This window comes from Mesoplodon bidens (genome assembly GCF_964165515.1).
Source record: "Mesoplodon bidens genome assembly, chromosome: 10".
In the NCBI taxonomy this organism is placed as follows: Eukaryota; Metazoa; Chordata; class Mammalia; order Artiodactyla; family Ziphiidae; genus Mesoplodon; species Mesoplodon bidens.
Window position 1 is genome coordinate 103,768,583 of NC_138172.1, and position 18,171 is coordinate 103,786,753.

The following is an 18,171-nucleotide window of genomic DNA, read 5'->3' on the forward strand; positions in this document are numbered from 1 at the left end:
ACACAAGCTGCCACAATTCTGAGAACTGGCCTCAAGGAAATGGGAACCAACCGACCCTGGAACTGAAGGCTAACTGCACTTAATCAAGATGACGCTGGTCAGAGCACCGCACGGCCAATATCAAGATGCCCGTCAGAGCTGCCTGTGCTGTTTCTGCGTGGAGCCCCCTCCCTCCACCCATAGAAGCCCTTGCCCGCTGTCAGGGGGGAGTCAGCCTTTGGACACGAGTTCACCCTCCCCCGACCCTGGCTGTTGGATCCAAAATAAAGCAATCTTTCCTCTCCACCAACCTGGCCTCTTTATTGGCTTCTGTACAGTGAGCAGCTGGACCCCACTTTTGGTTACATCAGCAGTCGATACAAAGCAAACGAAGCTCTGTATGTGTGTGTGAGATGTGTGTGTGTGATCTGTATGTGTGTGTGTTTGTGTGTGTGCGCATACGGGGGCATATTTAACTTTAGCAAACACAGAGGCAAAACCGGATATATCATTCAGAAACATGGGGCTTCAAGAGTCTGGAGAAGTGGGGAGGCCCGGGACGGGAGGCTGCTGATTCTTTCAGAGGCCATTTACACAATCCTTCTAAATGGTTAAAAGTTAATTTTCGAAAGATACACGGACTTCCAAACTTTCCAACGTCACCTATGAAAATTCTTCTTTCACAGCGTTTACCTACCAAAATGTGATGGTGATAGATGTTGGTACCTTGGATCCCAGGTGGAAAAACAGGCAAGAATTGAAGTACTTTGAAATAATTTTATTGGCTCATAAGACCTTTGCATATAAAAAAAATACCCAAAACACTATGCAGTATTAAATCACAATTACATTTTTTTACCAATTGAAACTACCCAGAATATATTTTTTAAAGGAAAAAAACCCTACAGAACTGAACTCTGAAATGACATTATGACTTAAATACTATGACAAAATAGATCATCCCTCATAACGTTAATTCATTGCACAGAGCTGCCAGACCCTTTCATGAGCATAACGTCGCACAGAGTGCAAACGAACACAATTTCGACGCCACACGCTTGGCTGAAGGAACCGGGCCCCGCCCCAGGAACGCTTACATCTCTGGCACGAAAGGTCGGCCTGTTGTAACTCCCGCCAGGCCACCCACCAGGTGATCCAGGGCCTCCCCCTCCCTGGCCCAGCCTCTGAGTCAGCACCGACGCTGCTTAAAGAAATCCACGCCCCTCAGTTCTTCGGGCAGGTAGTCCTGGTCCACAGGCTCGCTGTACACAGGGTTGTACTTGTAGCCCTGGCCGTAGCCTAGATCCTTCATGAGCCTGGTGGGCGCATTGCGCAGGTGCAGGGGGACGGGGGGCAGGGGCCCCTGGTGGTTCCGCAGGCAGGCCTTGACGTTGCTGTAGGCGCTGTACACCTCGACAGACTTCGGGGCTCGGGCCAAATAGACGACGCACTGGGCCAGGAGCACCTGGGCGAGAGGGCACCACTGTCACGGAGGCGCCGCCTCTGGTTAGTTCTGAGAACAGCCCCCCGCCCCCATCCCCGCCCCCAGGCTTTTACTCCCCCGCTTTGCCCACAGTCTGGATCACCTAGGACAGAAAGAAGACATTCATTCCTGCTTGAGGCGAGAGGCTGAACCAGACCACTGGTTTTCTTTTCTTTTTTTTAAACTGAAAGAAGTTTTTATTATATGAAATTTTTCTTGAAACCCGAATATATAAAGCTAAGCAGGAGTGGCTCTGTTTGTGGGTGAACTTGCAGAGATTTCCTGTTCAGCCCCTCTGACACTTCTGTCCCCAGGAAACCCTGGGCACCTCCTCAGCACTCAGGACTCCCCCACTTTGAACACATGACCCTGCTGACACCTGAGGTCCCCTCTCTAGAGTCTTAAGCTTCTAAGATGCGAGTGAGAAAGCCAAGCAGCTTCTTCAGTGGCCCAGGCACCCACGGTGAGGGACCACGAAGGGACACAGCGTGAGAGCAAGGGACCGATCTGCAAAGAACGGAGCGGGTTCCCTTACCTCGCACTCGGGCATGCCTATAAAGTGACAGCCTTGGTAGGCAGCGACTGCTTGTGTTAATGCAGACGGGTCGGCCAGACCTGCCACACACACAGAGACAAAGGCACGTGTAAGTCATAACGCACACCCTCATCCTGACCCATCACTGCCTGCAGACTTTGGCCAAAAAAATCCACTCAGCAAAATCTGATCTCATTAGCTTACTCGAGACATTTACTGAGTGGTTACTGTGCAGTGTCAAGAATTGTCTCCTCACGGACAAAAACTCTACATCTAGTAGGAGAAACAGGAGACTACGTACGACCCACATACGGAGCAGAGGCCGTGAAGACAGTCACAAGGATGGACGCGTTAAAAGCAGGACATTTACTAACACCAAAGAAAGGGAAAGCTTTCTGGTCGTTTTCTTTAAATAGTGTCCAGAATCTTCCATCTCTTTCTCAGGAGCTGTCTGATGGAACCAGAACACCTGACTGCAAAGCAAATTTAAAATGTTTCTTTTATCTCAACACAGGCACCTCAGAGACATAGTGGGTTTGGTTCCAGACCACTGCAATAAAGTGAATACCGCAATAAAGCAAGTCGCATGAAATGTTTGGTTTCCCAGTGCGTATACAGGTTACGTTTACACTCTACCGTCACCAACAGCATTCTGTCTAAAAATACTTTACTGCTAAAAAAATGCTAACCATCATCTGAGCCTTCAGTGAGCCTACCTTTTTGTAGTAGTGGCATCAAAGATGACTTATCACAGATCTCCATAACAAAAATATAACGGAGATGAAGAAGCGTGAAATATCATGAGAACTACTGAAGTGTGACACAGGCCCCACAGGAGCAGCTGCCGTGGGAAAAAGGGTGCTGCCAGACCCACGTGACGCAGGGTTGCCACAAACCTTCACTTTGTAAACAACGCACTACCTGTGACATGCAGCCAAGTGCAGATGAAATGAGGGGCCTGTCCTCCTGCGCGGCCCCCACCGCAGAGGAAACAGAAAACGGTGACTTTGGGAGACAAACACCCCGAGCACAACCCCCTCCCCGGGAATAAGCGGCTGGGTTCACAGTGGCTCTCCTCCTCCTCCTCACCTGCCCCACACAGAGCCAAGAGATTCCCAGGCCGAAAGGCAGCAGCATCCCTGGGCCCCGGGCCCCCCCGTCACTCACCCACGTCCTCGCTGGCAAACCTCACGAGCCGCCGGGCCACGTACAGCGGGTCCTCGCCCCCCTCCAGCATGCGCCCCAGCCAGTAGAGGGAGGCGCTCGGGTCCGAGCCCCGCATGGACTTGTGCAGCGCGGAGATGCAGTTGTAATGCTCGTCTCCTGGACACCAAAGAGCACGGCTCAGCCTCGGCGGGACGCGGGGTCTGCCGCTCACACGCATCCGAGCCGCACGCTGCTCTCGCTCGGCTGACTTCAAGGAAGCCTGAACTAGTGAGGGGCCCAGGGAGGCCTGAGGAGAGCGAGGTCTGACAGTCGCCCTCAAGCGGCCCGGCGACCGGTGTGGGACGCTGAGCCTGGATGTGGGCAGGACCGGCAGCACAGGCCCGGCCGACCCGCGGACACGGAGGACGCGGGAGAGCTCTGCACCGCTCACCCCGTCAAGGGCGAGCGAGGAGACGACCCTGAGCCTCCCCCGCGGCACAGGTCCTCGGGTCCCACACTTCTACTAGGTCCCTGATGAAGGCAACACGGTCGAGGCCACGGGCTCTGGAGTCAGGCGGCCGGGGTTTAAATGCCAAGCGCGCCGGCCACGTGACCGTGGGCAAGTCTGACCCCGTCTGTGTCTTGGTCCCTCACCTGTAGAATGGGTGCAAGACCAGCTAGCTCACGGGCTGTATTCGTAACGTCTGCCAGGCACAGGGCAGGCACTGTAAGAACGCGCGTGAGTTACACGTTCTACGCTAGCATCTATTTCTGCTTTTACCGTACACCACTGTATAGCCTAGAATTCCACACTACCTGTGTAGAGCCTCAACCTCAACGCAGGGCAGAGAACTTGTTCTCATTTGGAAATCTCTTCCCGCTGACACAGAAATATCTGAGCTAGCTACCGAATCCCACAGGTGGGTAACTATATGCTAGATGACGTGAAAAGAAATAATTAAAATCCTGGGGGCGGTGGTCTTTGTCTCAGCAGTTACAAAAAAGGCCAAGAGTACCAGTAAGCAGGCTCCAGGGCGAGGCCTCTATCATCCGTCTTTATAGAACACAGCCTGTGAGAGGAGGAGTCTCTAGGATCTGAAGTGTATCTGTGTCTGCCGACCCACCGTGGGGGGTGTGTGACAGCGGGGGCGGCACCAAGGGGAAGGCTTCCAGAACGTGCGGGTTCTCGCGCTGCGGAGAACGGGGGACCCCGTCGTGCGTGGCTCCCCCTGATGGAACGTGACCCCGAGAAGCAGGAACCCCTGGCTGGGATGTGTCTGACAGTGCGCGTGCACGTGTGTGTGTGTGTGTGTGTGTGTGTGTGCGCGCGCGCGCGTGCGTAAGTATGTGCTGCAGGGGTGAGGCTGGGGACCGTGGGGCGGGCTGGCGTGCAGGCAACACCGACACGGGGGAAGGTCCTGTCCTCAGAATCTGTCAGACTTGGATTTGAGGATGAGTTTTAGCACTTGCTTTGTGAACTCAGGCTTTGCCATCTGTAAAGTGGGGCAACATTAATAGTTACCTACCACCTAAGGTTGTTTTGAAAATTAAAAGACAAACGTCCACGTTAGCTACCGTTACGTTAGACGGCAGCGCTCTGGTTTCTAACTGACAGGCTGACGACAGGTGAGAGCAGGTCCAGTGGGTCCCGTCAGAACGCAGCATCACCTTAGGACAACCACAAGGGAGAAAGACCAGAGCCCCCAGGAACAACGGGAGTCCAGCACGGGGGCGTATTTCTACCTCTGGAAATTTTACATTCCGTTCACATCTCCAATCCTTGCACTTGGCCAAAGCGAAGCAATGCTCTACACCCAGAACGTTTTACTGTTCAGATTTTCTGAGCATTCATACAACTTCGGGGCACAAAGTGCTGGGGGCTGAGATGCCTGGGCTGCATTGGGACATAGACGGGAGCGGCCATGACAGGCCTCCAGCATGTCCCTAGTGCCCCCGGTCGGCTGAGGCGCTTCCCAGAGGTCACACGGCCCGCTCGGTGCCCTCATCAGGAGGCCATGCCCGGAACCAGTCATTGCCAAGCTTCCCCCACGGCCCGCCCTGGCCAGTAGAAGGAGCTTCCATCACCAAGAAGCACCTGGAAGCACTGCAGACACGGCACACAGAGTGACAGCTCGAGCCATCAGCTTCCTTTCAAAGGTGTAGAAAGCTACTCCGGTTCCTGCCGTGTGACTGCCGAGAATCGCACAGACCCAAGTCTACCCTATGGCCTCATCTGCAGTAGACTCTCTTCAGCACCCGCGTCTTTTATAAAAAGACACAAACGTGCTGTGCGTACGACATTTAATATTGCCAGGTCAGGAATTTAGTAAGAGCTGGTATCGTATTTGGTACCTGTAAATACGGTTCTATGAAAACAGATAAATACACACGTCAACTTTAATTTTTTAAAAAGCTATCATGAAATAAAAGCACCAAGTTCTGTGTAAACTTAATTTTTTGCAGAGACTCTAAGAATTAAGGATTCTAACTCTCACTTAGCTAACTCTAACTAAACTGAGCTTCTGAAATTAGAGGCGCACCCCACTTCCCGCAATTTCACACCCGCTCTCATCAGGGCCGCCCTGCTCTGCACCCGAGGAATCGGGAAGCAGGTCTGTGACACGGGGCTCTGGGCGGGAGGCGCCTCTACGACCGACACGGAGCTGCCCGGGGGCCGCACGGCTCGGGCGGTCACTCACCTGCTCGGTCGTACAGGAGGTGAGAGCGCTGGAGGCCTTCCTTCACGTCGCTCTCGGTGACCAGCACGCGGCCGGGAGGGTAGCTCTGCCCGCTCTTCTTCCCGAACGCCTTCCTGGCGCTCAGCCTGGCCAGCACCGCCAGCTGCAGCCCATTCAGCCCGGCCCGTGCGTCCCCGTCGCTCAGGCGGGCCAGCGTGTCCACTGCCTTGTCCTCTAGGAACACGGAGGGCCTGCAACACCACCGGGAGCGTGTCACGCTGGGGGGACACGCTCACCCCGCAGCACTCTGTGACCTTTTGTCCCCGCAAGGCCACTAACGAGCCACCCGAGGTTCAAGCCTCTGCCCTGGATCCCAAACCACTGTGTTAAAGCGGGTCCACGGTGTCACGCCGGTCGGCATCATCAAGACTGAGAACTGCCTCGCCCTGGAGTCGCGAGGTGATTTCACTGGATCGTCTGCCCTCTGCATCTGCGGGTTCCGCGTCCACGGATTCAACTAGCCTCGGATGGAAAATGTCAGGGGGAAAGATTCCAGATAGTTCCAAAAGGCACAGCTTGAATCTGTTGCATACCAACGACTATTTACAAAGCACTCACAACATATTAACAACAATCTACGTGTCATTTACATTGTGTTAGGTATTATAAGTCCTCTAGAGATGATCTGAAGTATGTGGGTGTGCTCAGGTCCTATGCAAACACTACGCCACTTTGCGGAAGGGACCTGAGCGTCCGCCACCCTCGGATTTTGGTATCTGTTGGGGCAGGGGCCCTGGAACCATTCCCCCGCAGATACCGAGTGACAACTACATAGGCATACACATGTCCCTTATTTTACAAACAACCCACCAGGTCCCCCGTTCCTCTGGGCACAGCAGGACCCAGAAGCAGGGCTCTGGGACTTAGGCCTGGGGCATGCTGCCATGGGGGTACTAAGCACATGCGGGCCTTCGTAAAGGAGGTCTAACTATGACTCCTTTACGACTGTAACTGAACTACATTTCCTATTCCCAGTCTAGTCACACAAGATATGTGACACATCTAGTTACCTAGAGGGGATCTTACTCTTCCCAGCTAGGTGCCAGCTGCGCATGCGCAAAGCAAAAAAATAACTGTTCAAAGTTACGGCTCACCCGTGTCATCGGCAACCTTCATCAGCTGCTTGGAAAACAGCTCCTAGGCAGCCACCGGGCTGTGCCAAGGCGGGGAGTGGGAGGTGGCCACCAAAGGGGCCCAGCTTGTCTACGGAGGTCCATCCAGAGTTCCTGACCACACACCCATCCCCCACCTCGCTTTGGTGAACAGCCTGAACAATCCCAATCTGCACCTCACACTCCCTGACGATCCCAAGCCACTGCTCTCACTCATCTCCCTGCTCCCTCACCAAAGGCAAGCCTTCCGGGGACCGCCTCCCACCCCAGGGATTAGCTGTGCTGTGAGTGACTCTCCCAGGACTCCTCACAGCTGCCTGGGCCCCAGAGCTGTGGCAACAGCCTGCAGGCCCACCCTCTTCCCTTCCTGATCAGACACTCACCACACACACCGAGGCCACCTCACTGGTTCTTTGTAGAGCTGACGGCCCGTTTCTGCAGCAGAATTTTTTTTTTTTTTTTGCGGTACGCGAGCCTCTCACTGCTGTGGCCTCTCCCGTTGCAGAGCACAGGCTCCAGATGTGCAGGCTCAGCGGCCATGGCTCACAGACCCAGCTGCTCCTCGGCATGTGGGATCCTCCCAGACCGGGGCACGAACCCGTGTCCCCTGCATCAGCAGGCGGACTCTCAACCACTGCACCACCAGGGAAGCCCTGAAGCAGATTTTTGATGATTTGGAAAAAACTAGACAACCCACACTAAAGAGAATGTGTTGCACAGGCCCACATCAGAGGGGGTGTGGCAGCCCAGGTATGCCTAAGAGGGAGGGCAGTCGGGGCTTGGTGATGGCACCTCATCTGTGTGTGTGTGTGTGTATACGTATGTGCATGTGTGTATGCGTGTATACATGTATGTGTACGTGTGTGTACACGCGTGTATACACGCGCCTGTGTTTTTGAGGGGGGCAGGGAGACCCACAGGGCCTGAACATCTCATCTCAGAACTAATAAAAGCAACGCTTTCCATTTCCTTGGAAGGCTTCCTAGCAACCAAGAGCCCGCAGGGCCATCTGCAGGAGGAAAGGGATCGAGCCAGAGCCCTGAGTGAGCGTCACCTGGAGCCGGGCCATCTGGTGGTGACACGCCGTCTCTCCACCCCCCGCCACTGCCGGGCCGCGAGGACAGGAATCATGTTTCATTCTTTATGCCCGGTGCCCGGTGGGCGTCAGGCACTCCGCATCTGCACAACGAACGGACTAACTTCAATTTTCCCACAATCTCAGAGTGACACGTGTATATTTAAACATGGTGACACACGGAAAGTACAGAAGCACCAAAACCATAAAAACCCCTCATCCGTCCACCTAGAGAACAGCAGCTACCAGGTCATCTGCTGGATCTCCTCTGTGGGCCGTCCACCCGTGTCTCTATCTACCTCACCGGACCTGGGTGGTGTGACCTGCAGCTCCGGACACACCGGGTGGCAGATAGAGCCTTCTGAACACCTTGTGAATTTCTATCCTATAAATATCCAGTCTCGTTTTTAAAACAAAATTGGGGTCATACCACATAGCGTTTGCAATCTTACTAAAAAATATATGATTTTGAAATACAAGCAAGCTACTCAGAACTCTGAATATTACTTTTTAACCAAATGGGATTATAAACAATGTCAACACTGGCAACAAAGAGGTAAAGTCACCTGTCGCTCTGCCACCTTCAGGTCAGGGCTCTGGTGCACATACCTCCCTCCTGTGTGACTGTTCACCGGATGCACCGCGAGGCATGAAGTGCTTTGGGGCAGAGAACAGACAGGCGGGTGGCCTCACAGCCCAGCCCTCCCGCTGCTCCCGCGTTTCCACGCCCCCTCGTGGGCCTCGCTCATTCTGAGAAGCCGACTAGCAGACTGTGAGTTAGCCTTTAAAAATGGAGATGAGTTTTACGTGGGTGGAAAAGGAACTCCTTCCTTCGCTGTTTAGACTCTCAACCAAAGTCCACACCGTTCCACTGTCATCCTGTCCATCAGGTCTGGAGTCAGGGGGACAGGAGGGCGCCCACCCCGGCCCCCAGTGCTCCACAGCCCCTCTTCCATGTGAGCCACACTCCAATTTCAGCCCCGTCCAAAATGAGTCTTTGTAAACACAAACGCATCTGTCAGCACCTGGGCTCCGCTAGCCGAGGTGCCACTCGGGACGGTCACGCGCCAGGTCTCTGATGGGAACTGGCTGCACAGGACGGCCAGAGGTCCCTGCCACCGCCAGTCCATCCCAACCCCGCTGACTCCAGCCGGCTTCTGAAGAGGAAGAAATGCGCCAGAACACCTTGAGATCTCAGCAGAGGGAACGGAGGAGGGTCACGCGAGAACAGAGGCAGGGACGTGTGCACCGCCCCTGGCAAAACTCCTCAGCAAACAGCCACTACTGCACAGATCCCGTGGACAGTGCCCCGGCTCGAGAGTTTAAGGCTACTGTAAAACGGAAGCATACACTTTTACAATGTTTTTCATTTGGAAGTAACTTTCCAAAGTCATAAAAGAATTAAATGAGGCACAACCTACCTTGGGGATAGAGTGCCTGAAATTGCACAGCATCCCACAGAGAAATAAGCAATAGACTGTAGGTTATATCTCTATAATGTGATTTGAAAAACTGTTCCATAATAAGGGAAAAAATGGTTTACGTGCACTGGGAAAGATCACGTTCCAAAGCAATGGGACCCAGAGAGGAAGAAGTCACAGCCTAGTCCTCTAGCTGGAGAGCGGCCCGTGGTCTGAGCCGGAACCTGGGCGCGTACGGCAAGGCCTGCTCCCTCCTTCCCCCTCTCCTTCCAAGGCCTGCATCTTTCTGCACCTTGTTTTCCTGCAATCTGGAGGATTCTACAGCTGGATGTCTAAGCTGCAGGAGGAGTGAAGTAAGTGAAAACGCGCGTGCTATTTCATGCAGAACAGAAGCACATATGTGGCTCGGTTAACCGCTCCCCGAAGGACAAAACAACGCTCTGTGGCTCTAAGGAAAAGGAACACTCCACGGTCAGGGTAACAAGAGCGACGTGTGTCACGTTACAGAGAACTTTCCTAAGATCCAGGTGTGTGGATCTCAGCACAGATTTACTGACTCCACAGCCTCCAGGGCCCGACCCCGGGCACATGCCTTTTCAAACTGTATCCCTGGTAAGTGTGACGTGCAGATCTGGTCAAAAGACACAACTGCTAAATTACATATGGAAGCCTTTGGTTCCTAATCCTTTACAAATTAACACAGTCTGCCTGGACACGAAGAAGCACAGAGAAAGGTCAGAATGTTAATACTTAGCACTTTCACTCAGTACCAAGGAGGTACTAAGTAACTCTTTGAACTTCAGGCTCCTTCTTCCAACTGGGTTAGAAGCACGCTTTCAAAATCCAGCTCCATCATTCAAGCTGTGTGATCTGGGGCACATGACTCGGCCTTTTTGTGTCTCAGCCTCCTGAGCAAGTGACCTATGACGTCTCCCAACTTAACTTCTTGTCAGAACTGCTAACAAGCAGACCCACGAGCTCAGCCTGATCATCTCCACTCTGCCTGCTGCCCTGGTCCTCATTTCACTTCAACTATGGCGCGGCAGTGATGGGGGGAGGGGATAACCTGACAGTCATCCCATGAAATACTGATGTGAATAAAGTAAATAAATTACCCTAGATAAATAAAAAAGTGGGGTAGAAAGTTGTAGACATATACCGACAAACAGTACATGCACGAAAAACACACACACACAAGTCAGGATTTTTTCCCCTCTCAATTTCCCTTTATCAGTTGGTTCTGTGAGTCTGCAGTGGATGTGCTGCTTGGAGGAAAGCTGGACTGGACGCGCAGAGCGGGCAGCAGCCCTGCAGACCCCGGCGCACGCCCCGCACGCAGAGGCCCCTCCCTGAGCTTCCACCACGGGTGGCGGTCCCGCCTCAGCTCTACCCTAAAGCCACGCGACCTGGGTGCTGATGGGGTCCTCAGCCGCGTCCAGGGCTCTCACAAGGCACCACATTGCTCCTCCGGCAACCAAGACAGGAGCGAGCTTCGGAGGCCGGACACAGGGGGAGGGCGAGCTGAAACCTAAGCCCTGAGCCTAAAATTCGGTCTTGTGCTTTAATCCTCACAGAAGAGCGGCTCCAGAGCAGTGGGGGTGAGGGTGGAGGCACCAGCTTCCCAGCAGATGGGCCTCGCCCCCCACCGTTATGGCTGCTGACGCAGGACCCTGGGGCAGCTGAGGAATACACCCTAATACAAATAAGGGAAAACCTCTGCCCCAAGTAACCCAGCCAATCATCCACGATACACACCCCGTGCGTCACGCAGCTCTCACAATACAGAAAGAGATCACCAAGAGGAAAGGGATAGCCTTGAATGCATCATTTTCAGTTAAAATTTCTTTACTTTCACGGACCTGAGTTTGACTTCTAGAGTGCTCAAACATCATCCTAAAAAGACTTAAGGAGTTTTATGGTAATGTTTATACTAATTCTTAGTGTCTTAAAAAGAAAAAAACCTGCAGGAACAGGAAATTGGGATCTGAGCATAAACTTCAAAAGATTCGTAAGGTAAGTCTATCCTGTGAAGTAAATAATCAATGAGGCTTCTCATGGTCGGTCTTCCAAGCCTTAAAAAAGAAGTGTGCTAGGAAAAGACCCAAATCTGTCGGCACAAAAGCAAACACCCAAGAACTAAAGTAAGGGGCTAAGCAGTTAAAGCTGGAAGAACTACAGATGAGCCCACGATGGTCTCTAACTCGCATGTGAAAAGCCAGGAACCCTCTGCAGAGACAGAGCCACACCTGTCTGCCCGACTGTAACCCAGCACTTCCCTCCTCCATTCCCGTCTCTCCTAGGAGGACATTTCTCCACCCTGCCCCTCCAGCCCCAGCCCGGGATTCTCCGGGAGGTGCTGCCCCAGGGGCCTGCCGGAGCCGGAGTCACTTACTCAGAGCCGCTGTTGCTGCCATGGCCCAGAGGGTCGGCAGGGCGGCTGGAGTCCAGGACGTGGATCCCCAGGGAGTTGATCGCCCGCATCAAGACAGTCACCAGAGCCTCCACCGGAAGCTTCTCGAGAACGATAACCCGGCAGCGGCTCAGCAGAGCAGCGTTGACCTGGAAGGAGGGGTTCTCCGTGGTCGCCCCAATCAGCGTGATGGTTCCACACTCCACGTGAGGAAGGAACGTGTCCTGATCGTGGAGGAAAACAAAAGAAATTGACCCCCGTCTACAACGTGCAGGATCCTGGGTAAGTCAGCTGTTCCTTCCTTTTCTTAATTCTGAGTTCAGGGTTAGGTTAGGAACTTAGACTGCTCACTGTGAGTCCTGATGTTTAAACGTTTATGAAAAGTGGAAGCTTGACCCAAAGTGGCTTTTCTGATATGTATAGCTCAGAGGTATACCAACAATTTCATTTATCAGATAGAGGAAGCATTTTCTGGTCACCAAAAAAAAACGCTAAGAAAAAGTGAGGACATAGGCATAGAGGAGAAGGGCTGAGGGTCGAGGCTTCTGCAGACGGAGAGTTACCGTCACCCCCCGCCCCGAGCATTTATGCAGTGACCTCACGGGCTTTACACTCAAGTCAGCATTCACAAGGACCAAAAGAAAGTAAAAAGAAGTGAACATACCTGCTGGGACTTATTGAACCGATGAATCTCGTCAATAAAAAGGATGGTTTTCCTCTTGAAAAAGCGCTTCTCGTTCTGAGCTTGTTTGATGACGTCGCGCACGTCGGTTGTCTTGGCGCTGGTCGCCGACAACGTCACGAACCTCACGCTGTGTTTCTTGCTGTTGTTAGCTATGATGTGGGCCAGCGTGGTCTGCGACAGAGGGCAGAGCGTGGAAGTTGATGAGATGGAGGGACGCGCACCCAGGCTGCCAGAGCAGCCGCCGCAGCGTTTACCCGCAGCCTGGACGCTGAGGCGCGCTCGGCAGCAGATACGATCGGAAACAGCGCAGCGCGCTTCCAAACGTGGAAAAGAATGTTACAAAGAAAACAGGAAGCAGCTGAAAGTTCGGCCGATCCTGATCGCCTCTCCTTCGTGTCTAACCCCATCTGATGCCTTCCTGGGGACGCTAAGGTCTCTGGAACCCCCGGAAAGAGCGGCCACCTTGAGGCAGCGGAGCCTGGCGACAGCGGTGACCTCTGCCAGCCAAGGAAACAGCACCACCGACGGGTGAGGGGCAGACCCACGGGGCTGGCTGGGCCACATCCGAAAGCTCCGCAGGGCAGCTCGGAAAAGGAGAGCCAGCCCTTGAACTGAGAGGCCAATGACGACCGCCGGCGCTCAGGGCGACCCCCGCCCCGTGGGACTGTCCACTGAGGGACAGAGAAGGAACAGCAGCACTGCGACCCTGTCGGCGCTTCCCGGCAAGCGATGCTCAGCGCCCGGCGTTCAGCGGGTGCTTGATAAACACACACACGCTATTATTAACTTTATTATTACTGTCAGCAGCGAAGCATAGCGGTTAAGGATGGAGGTAAAGAAAAACGGAAGACTGTGTCATGAGAGGCAAATGTGCTCCTGAAGGAGTGGGAAAGGGGCGTTCTATGTTCTGAAAGTCGCACAGCATCGTCACGCACTGCGGCTGCTCCTCAGCAAGCCCAGCCACAGGCCACACCTGCCTCGCTTGTGACCGGTGACCAACCACTACTCTGCACAGCTCGGCCCACCGGCTCTCTTGCCAGGCATCTGCCGCGAGCGCCCCGCCCTCCACAGGGGCGTTTCTCCTGCCATCTGCCTCAACGCCCTCCACCTGATTCGCTGTTCTGACCGTCTTAAGAGCTCTAGGGAATCACTAAGAACGCTACCGCGTGGTGCCATGCTTCCGGGGTCAACTCTGATTGCTCCTGGCTTCAGAAAAGCTCCAGTGCAAACAAGAAGGCACACCACGAGCAGGACTCACTCTAGGAACTGGAATAAACGGAGATGCGACTAAGCTGTGGGAGACGAAGTTGAAAAGAACAACTGGAGAAAATCCGTAAAAGGCCTCGTGCGCTGAGGGGTCTGGACCCGCTCACAGCTCTGAGCCCCTTCGCGCCTCGTCCTGGGCTTTGCTTTTCGCTCCCTGGTGCTGCTTCTCCTCCCTTTCCCTGAAGACAGGAAAATATGTATTTCAGCACCTCCTCGCTTTCTCTTTTTTCCGTCCTAGCTCCTGCCTCCTTAGGGCTCCTTCCCAGTCTCCCCAGCGCTCTTTCAGTGACGTGTTCTCTAGACCCCAACATCCTAAGTGCCCTCCTCTGGGCTTGTGCCCGCCCCTAAGAAAGCACTGGCCACCAAGATGCACCGATGTTGCTTCTTTAAAGGACAAGCCATCCTAAGGACAGTTATGGAAACGGTGGATGAAGGCGGCTCGCAGGGGGAAGGAGTTCTCCTGTCAGTCCTGTTAAGCGAGCACAGTCTCAAGTTTTAACGAAGACCCGTCTGCTGAAAAAACCAACGGAGCCGGAAACAGCACAACACAAATTCTACAATTCCCGACTGCTGGCTGCACACCTGACTCCACCCGCCCCCGGAATAGGGTGGACCACGGCTCTGGGCGGCCCGCCACGGGGGTCCCCCGATTCCCGCGCACCCCCCGCATTCAGACACCTTCACTCTGTTAACGCCCGGAGAACGCGCCTGCGGCCCGGGGGGTGCTGCGAGGCGGGCGGACGCGCTCACCTTGCCGCAGCCCGGCGGCCCCCACAGGATGAGCGAGGGTACCTCGTTGGCCTCGAGCAGCGAGCGCAGCAGCGTCTCGGGCCCCACAGCGCGGCCCTGCCCCACGAAGTCCTGCAGCACGTCGGGCCGCATCGTGTCGGCCAGCGGCTTCCCCTGCAGCAGCTGCCGCACCTCCTCGGCCGCGGGGGCCCGGGCGTGCGGGCGGCCGCCCGGGGCCTCGAAGGCGGCGGCGGCGTCCGCGTCCCAGCGGCCCGCGTCGTCCTCGCCGTCCGCGTCGCCCGCCGCCTCCTCCTCCTCCGGCGCCTCCGCCTCGTCCCAGCTCCGCGGGGACGCGCTGCCCGCCGCCGGCCGCTGCCCCGCGCCCTTCCCGCCGGGGCTGCCGGGCCGCGCCACCGGGAAGTCGGGGATGAGTCGCGCGCCGCTGGGCGTGGGCGGCGCGTCGTAGCTCTCGCGGCTCTCGGTCTCGCCGCCGTCGTCCGGCTCCTCGGCCTCGCCCTCGCTGCTCTCGGCCGCCGTCGGCGTGGCCGGCTGCTTGAGCGCGGAGCTCTCGGACGGCCGGCGCCGCTTGGCGCGGGGCGGCGCGGGCTCCGCGTGGCCCGCCGGGTGCAGCAGCAGGCAGCGGTCCAGGTGCGAGTTGATGTGCGCGGCGGGCATGGTCTGCTGGCACACGGGGCACTGCACCCGGTGCAGCTGCGCCAGGAACGGGTCGTCCTCGGGCCCGCTCACCTCCATGGCGGCCGCCGCGCTAGGCCCCGCGCCGCGCGACCCTCGCTCCGGGAGGCGGCAGGACGCGAGCGGGCCGGCGGAGGGCGCCGCTCATGCCTCACGTCCGGACTGCCCGCGTCGGCCCGCCCTCGGCCGGAGGCCCCGGCGCCTCGCGCGGCGCGCCGGGAAGCGGAGTCCGCGGCCCCTCGCCCGGCAGCCGCTGGCAACGGCCCGCGCGGCCTGACGGGAAACGTAGTCCGCGGCCGCTCGCAACGGTTCGCGCGGCCTGTCGGGAAGTGTAGTCCACGGTGGTTCGCCTGGCCGCCGCGGGCAACATCTCGCGCGGCCTGTCGGGAAGTGTAGTCCGTGGACGGTCTCTCGGCTGCAGTGCGTTCCCTTCCGGCCAGCATCGCGAGAGGCCAGCGGGTTGCGCGTGCGCAGGCCTGTCCTCCGTGGACGGCGAAGCCATGGAAGCGCGCCGTGGAAGCGCGCCGCGGCTGCGCGAGGGGAGTGGCTTTCCGCGCGTGGCGGAGGGCAGGGGGCGGAGGGCAGGGGGCGGAGGGCAGGGGGCGGAGAAATGGGAGAGACGTTGGACGCGCCGGCGGGGAGCTGGGTGGGGACGGAGCAAAGGGAATTCGGGGAGTGTTCGCCTGGGCGGCGGCGGGGGCCGCCAGAGACACGGAAAAAGAACCGCCAGCCCCAGATTGTTGGCCTTTTACCCCAAACGCGCGCTCGCATACGTGGTGTCTCACGGCCGTTTTGTAGTTAAACGTTAGAAATGCGCGGGCGTCTCGAGGCGGCGTCAGGCTCCGCCGCGCGCTCCGCCCCGGGCCGAGCGACGTCGGGTTGAGACCCGCGAGGGGTCTGGTCTGGGGCGACGGGATGACCGTCTCCGGCACGCGTTCCTGCTTTTCTCTAAACTTCTCCTTCAGAAATGTGACACAAACCTGCATTTTTGGTATTTAGAAGAAGAAAATAGAAGGGGAATGAAAACAGAAGTGAGACAATTTTAGAAAAGAAGGGGCTTTCCTAAAAGTTGACAAAGCTGGGATGTTTATTTAATCTGCACAAGAACTTCTCCTTGGAACTTACCCAAACGCAAACCCCTAAGGGTTAAATGAGCCTCTTCATTTGAGATGATTTTACAAAAAGGAATACCTCACAAAGAACTAGAATTAGGTAAAAGATGGTATAAAAGGAGAGGGCAAAGGAAGTGTTTTTTTCAGTTGATACTGGTTGTGAAGCATGTGTCCCAACCTGCTGTCAAGTGTTGAGAGGGCTGAAATCTGACTTTCTGATAGTTTTTCCAACTCCGTATGTTAGGCTCAAAAGTAGCATTAGTAGAAAAGGTAAGTAAGAATGAGTTATGGAGTCTTATTGTTTGGCCATCATACAATTTGAAATGTAGGATCATGAGCTTTTATATAGCCTTTTACTTATCGCCCAGAGCATCCAGCCCCCGAACTTCACAAAAGCAAGTACTATGAGAAGAGGTTTGCGGGCGGGGAAAGAAATCTCTCCTTGTCGTAGGGTTATTAGCTCTGGCCCTGTGAATTTAACCGACAAAAGACAGATTAAAAAGAAAAACAGACTGTTAACATTTGCAGCGCCCCTACACACGGAGTACCTGGTGATGGGCGGGCTTACGTAGCAATTCATCAAAAGAACAAAACATTTGTAGAGGAGCGACAAGACAGAGGAAAAGGACCTTGAGTTTCTAGGGCGGCAAATTGGGGGAAGGCATGGGAAACTGATGGGAGACAAGAACTAGTTAGTAAAGTTGGTTGTGCAGATTCCTCCAGTGCCACCTCTGGGCCGATGAGGGTCTAGAGTTTTCTCCTGTGATTAACTTCTGCCCTTTCTGGTAGATGGGAGCGGGGAACACACCTTTGCAAATTTATGTCCTGCTCTTAGGAAGTAGGGCGAGAGCAGAGAGCTCTTCCTGTATCAGCTTAATTGCCTTGAGCTCGATATAATCCTTATGCCAAACTGGCACGGTTTGGCGCAGCGTATTCTGCTGCCTGTGAGGTTCTAGGGCTGTCCTCAAAATGAGCTGTGAAGGAAAGTATTACTAAATATGGAAATATAATACACTATGTTAATTTTAAATACGTATAGAAATAGATGGACATGTGGTCTCTAACACAAGCAAAATATTGTAAAATAATGACAACAAACGGGGCAACAACTCTGAAGCTTCCTGAGTCTTTTAATAAATGTAAAGCTTAAAACTTATGTTTTGTTTAGAAATAATATATGCTTATTATGGAAAATCTGCTCAGAAATTCTCATTGTTAATATTTCAGCACCCTATTCCAGTCTTTTAAAATGTATTTCAGAAAGAAAAAAATATCTCAAGACTACACTGTGTATTTACATATAAATGTAATTCTATATCTGCCTTTATTGTTACCTAATATATATTTTCAAAAGTTTTTACTGTAATGGGAAAATATTCATTGCATAATATGGAGTAAAAGTTAGAAGATACAAAGCTATATAGTATAACCCCATTTTATTTTTATACAGCTGTTCTGCTCGTCTATATAACGTATAAAAGAAAAAATAAGAAAAAGGAAACATATGAAGAAAAGACAAAACTCTCCATATACGTATATGTACTTTACTCCCATGGTGTCATACATGAATAAAATCGCACCATTTGGATGGACTGTGAGATGAAAGTGCCTGGACTTGCCCTAGAATCTGGGCTTGAGTTGGACATGGTGTGACCCTGGGCGAGCTCCTTCCCCTCCCAGACTCAGCTTCCAAATCTAAGAGGGGAACAGTGATGCCTCCCTCTCAATCTGTTGTGAGAATTGAGTGATCTTATGAATGTAAAGGTGTTTAGTACCGTGCGGAGCAC

At 54.3% G+C, this 18,171-nt stretch overlaps 2 protein-coding genes across 4 annotated transcripts in view; one reads left to right on the forward strand and one right to left on the reverse strand.

Moving 5' to 3' along the window:
* Window positions 1-742: 742 nt before the first annotated feature.
* WRNIP1 (WRN helicase interacting protein 1) lies at window positions 743-15,448 on the reverse strand. 3 transcript variants are annotated; one of them, XM_081247581.1, is made up of 7 exons: window positions 14,643-15,448; window positions 12,564-12,755; window positions 11,882-12,123; window positions 5,843-6,072; window positions 3,165-3,320; window positions 1,998-2,077; window positions 743-1,462 (listed from the first exon to the last, which is right to left on the reverse strand). In XM_081247581.1, the coding sequence occupies exons 1-7, from the start codon at window positions 15,330-15,332 to the stop codon at window positions 1,169-1,171; spliced, it is 1,884 nt and encodes a 627-aa protein (XP_081103707.1). In that variant the 5' UTR covers window positions 15,333-15,448; the 3' UTR covers window positions 743-1,168. The 3 variants fall into 3 exon arrangements, with proteins under 3 accessions (XP_081103707.1, XP_081103706.1, XP_081103705.1); XM_081247580.1 differs by having other exon boundaries at window positions 743-1,444; window positions 14,601-15,448; XM_081247579.1 differs by having other exon boundaries at window positions 14,601-15,448.
* The window catches only part of MYLK4 (myosin light chain kinase family member 4), a gene marked incomplete at its 3' end in the record, with an annotated part of 89,771 nt that continues 83,718 nt past the window's right edge, over window positions 12,119-18,171 (forward strand). Inside the window, exon 1 of the mRNA XM_081247586.1 lies at window positions 12,119-12,181. The remainder of the gene's footprint in view (window positions 12,182-18,171) is intronic.

Coding starts and splice junctions, on each gene's coding strand:
- WRNIP1 (XM_081247579.1), bottom strand. CDS start 15,332: ATGGAGGTGAGCGGGCCCGAGGACGACCCGTTCCTGGCGCAGCTGCAC. Junction 12,756..14,600: donor GGCCGCCGGGCTGCGGCAAG/GTGAGCGCGTCC, acceptor CCTCTGTCGCAG/ACCACGCTGGCCCACATCAT. Junction 3,321..5,842: donor CCTCCTGTACGACCGAGCAG/GTGAGTGACCGC, acceptor TTTGGTGTCCAG/GAGACGAGCATTACAACTGC.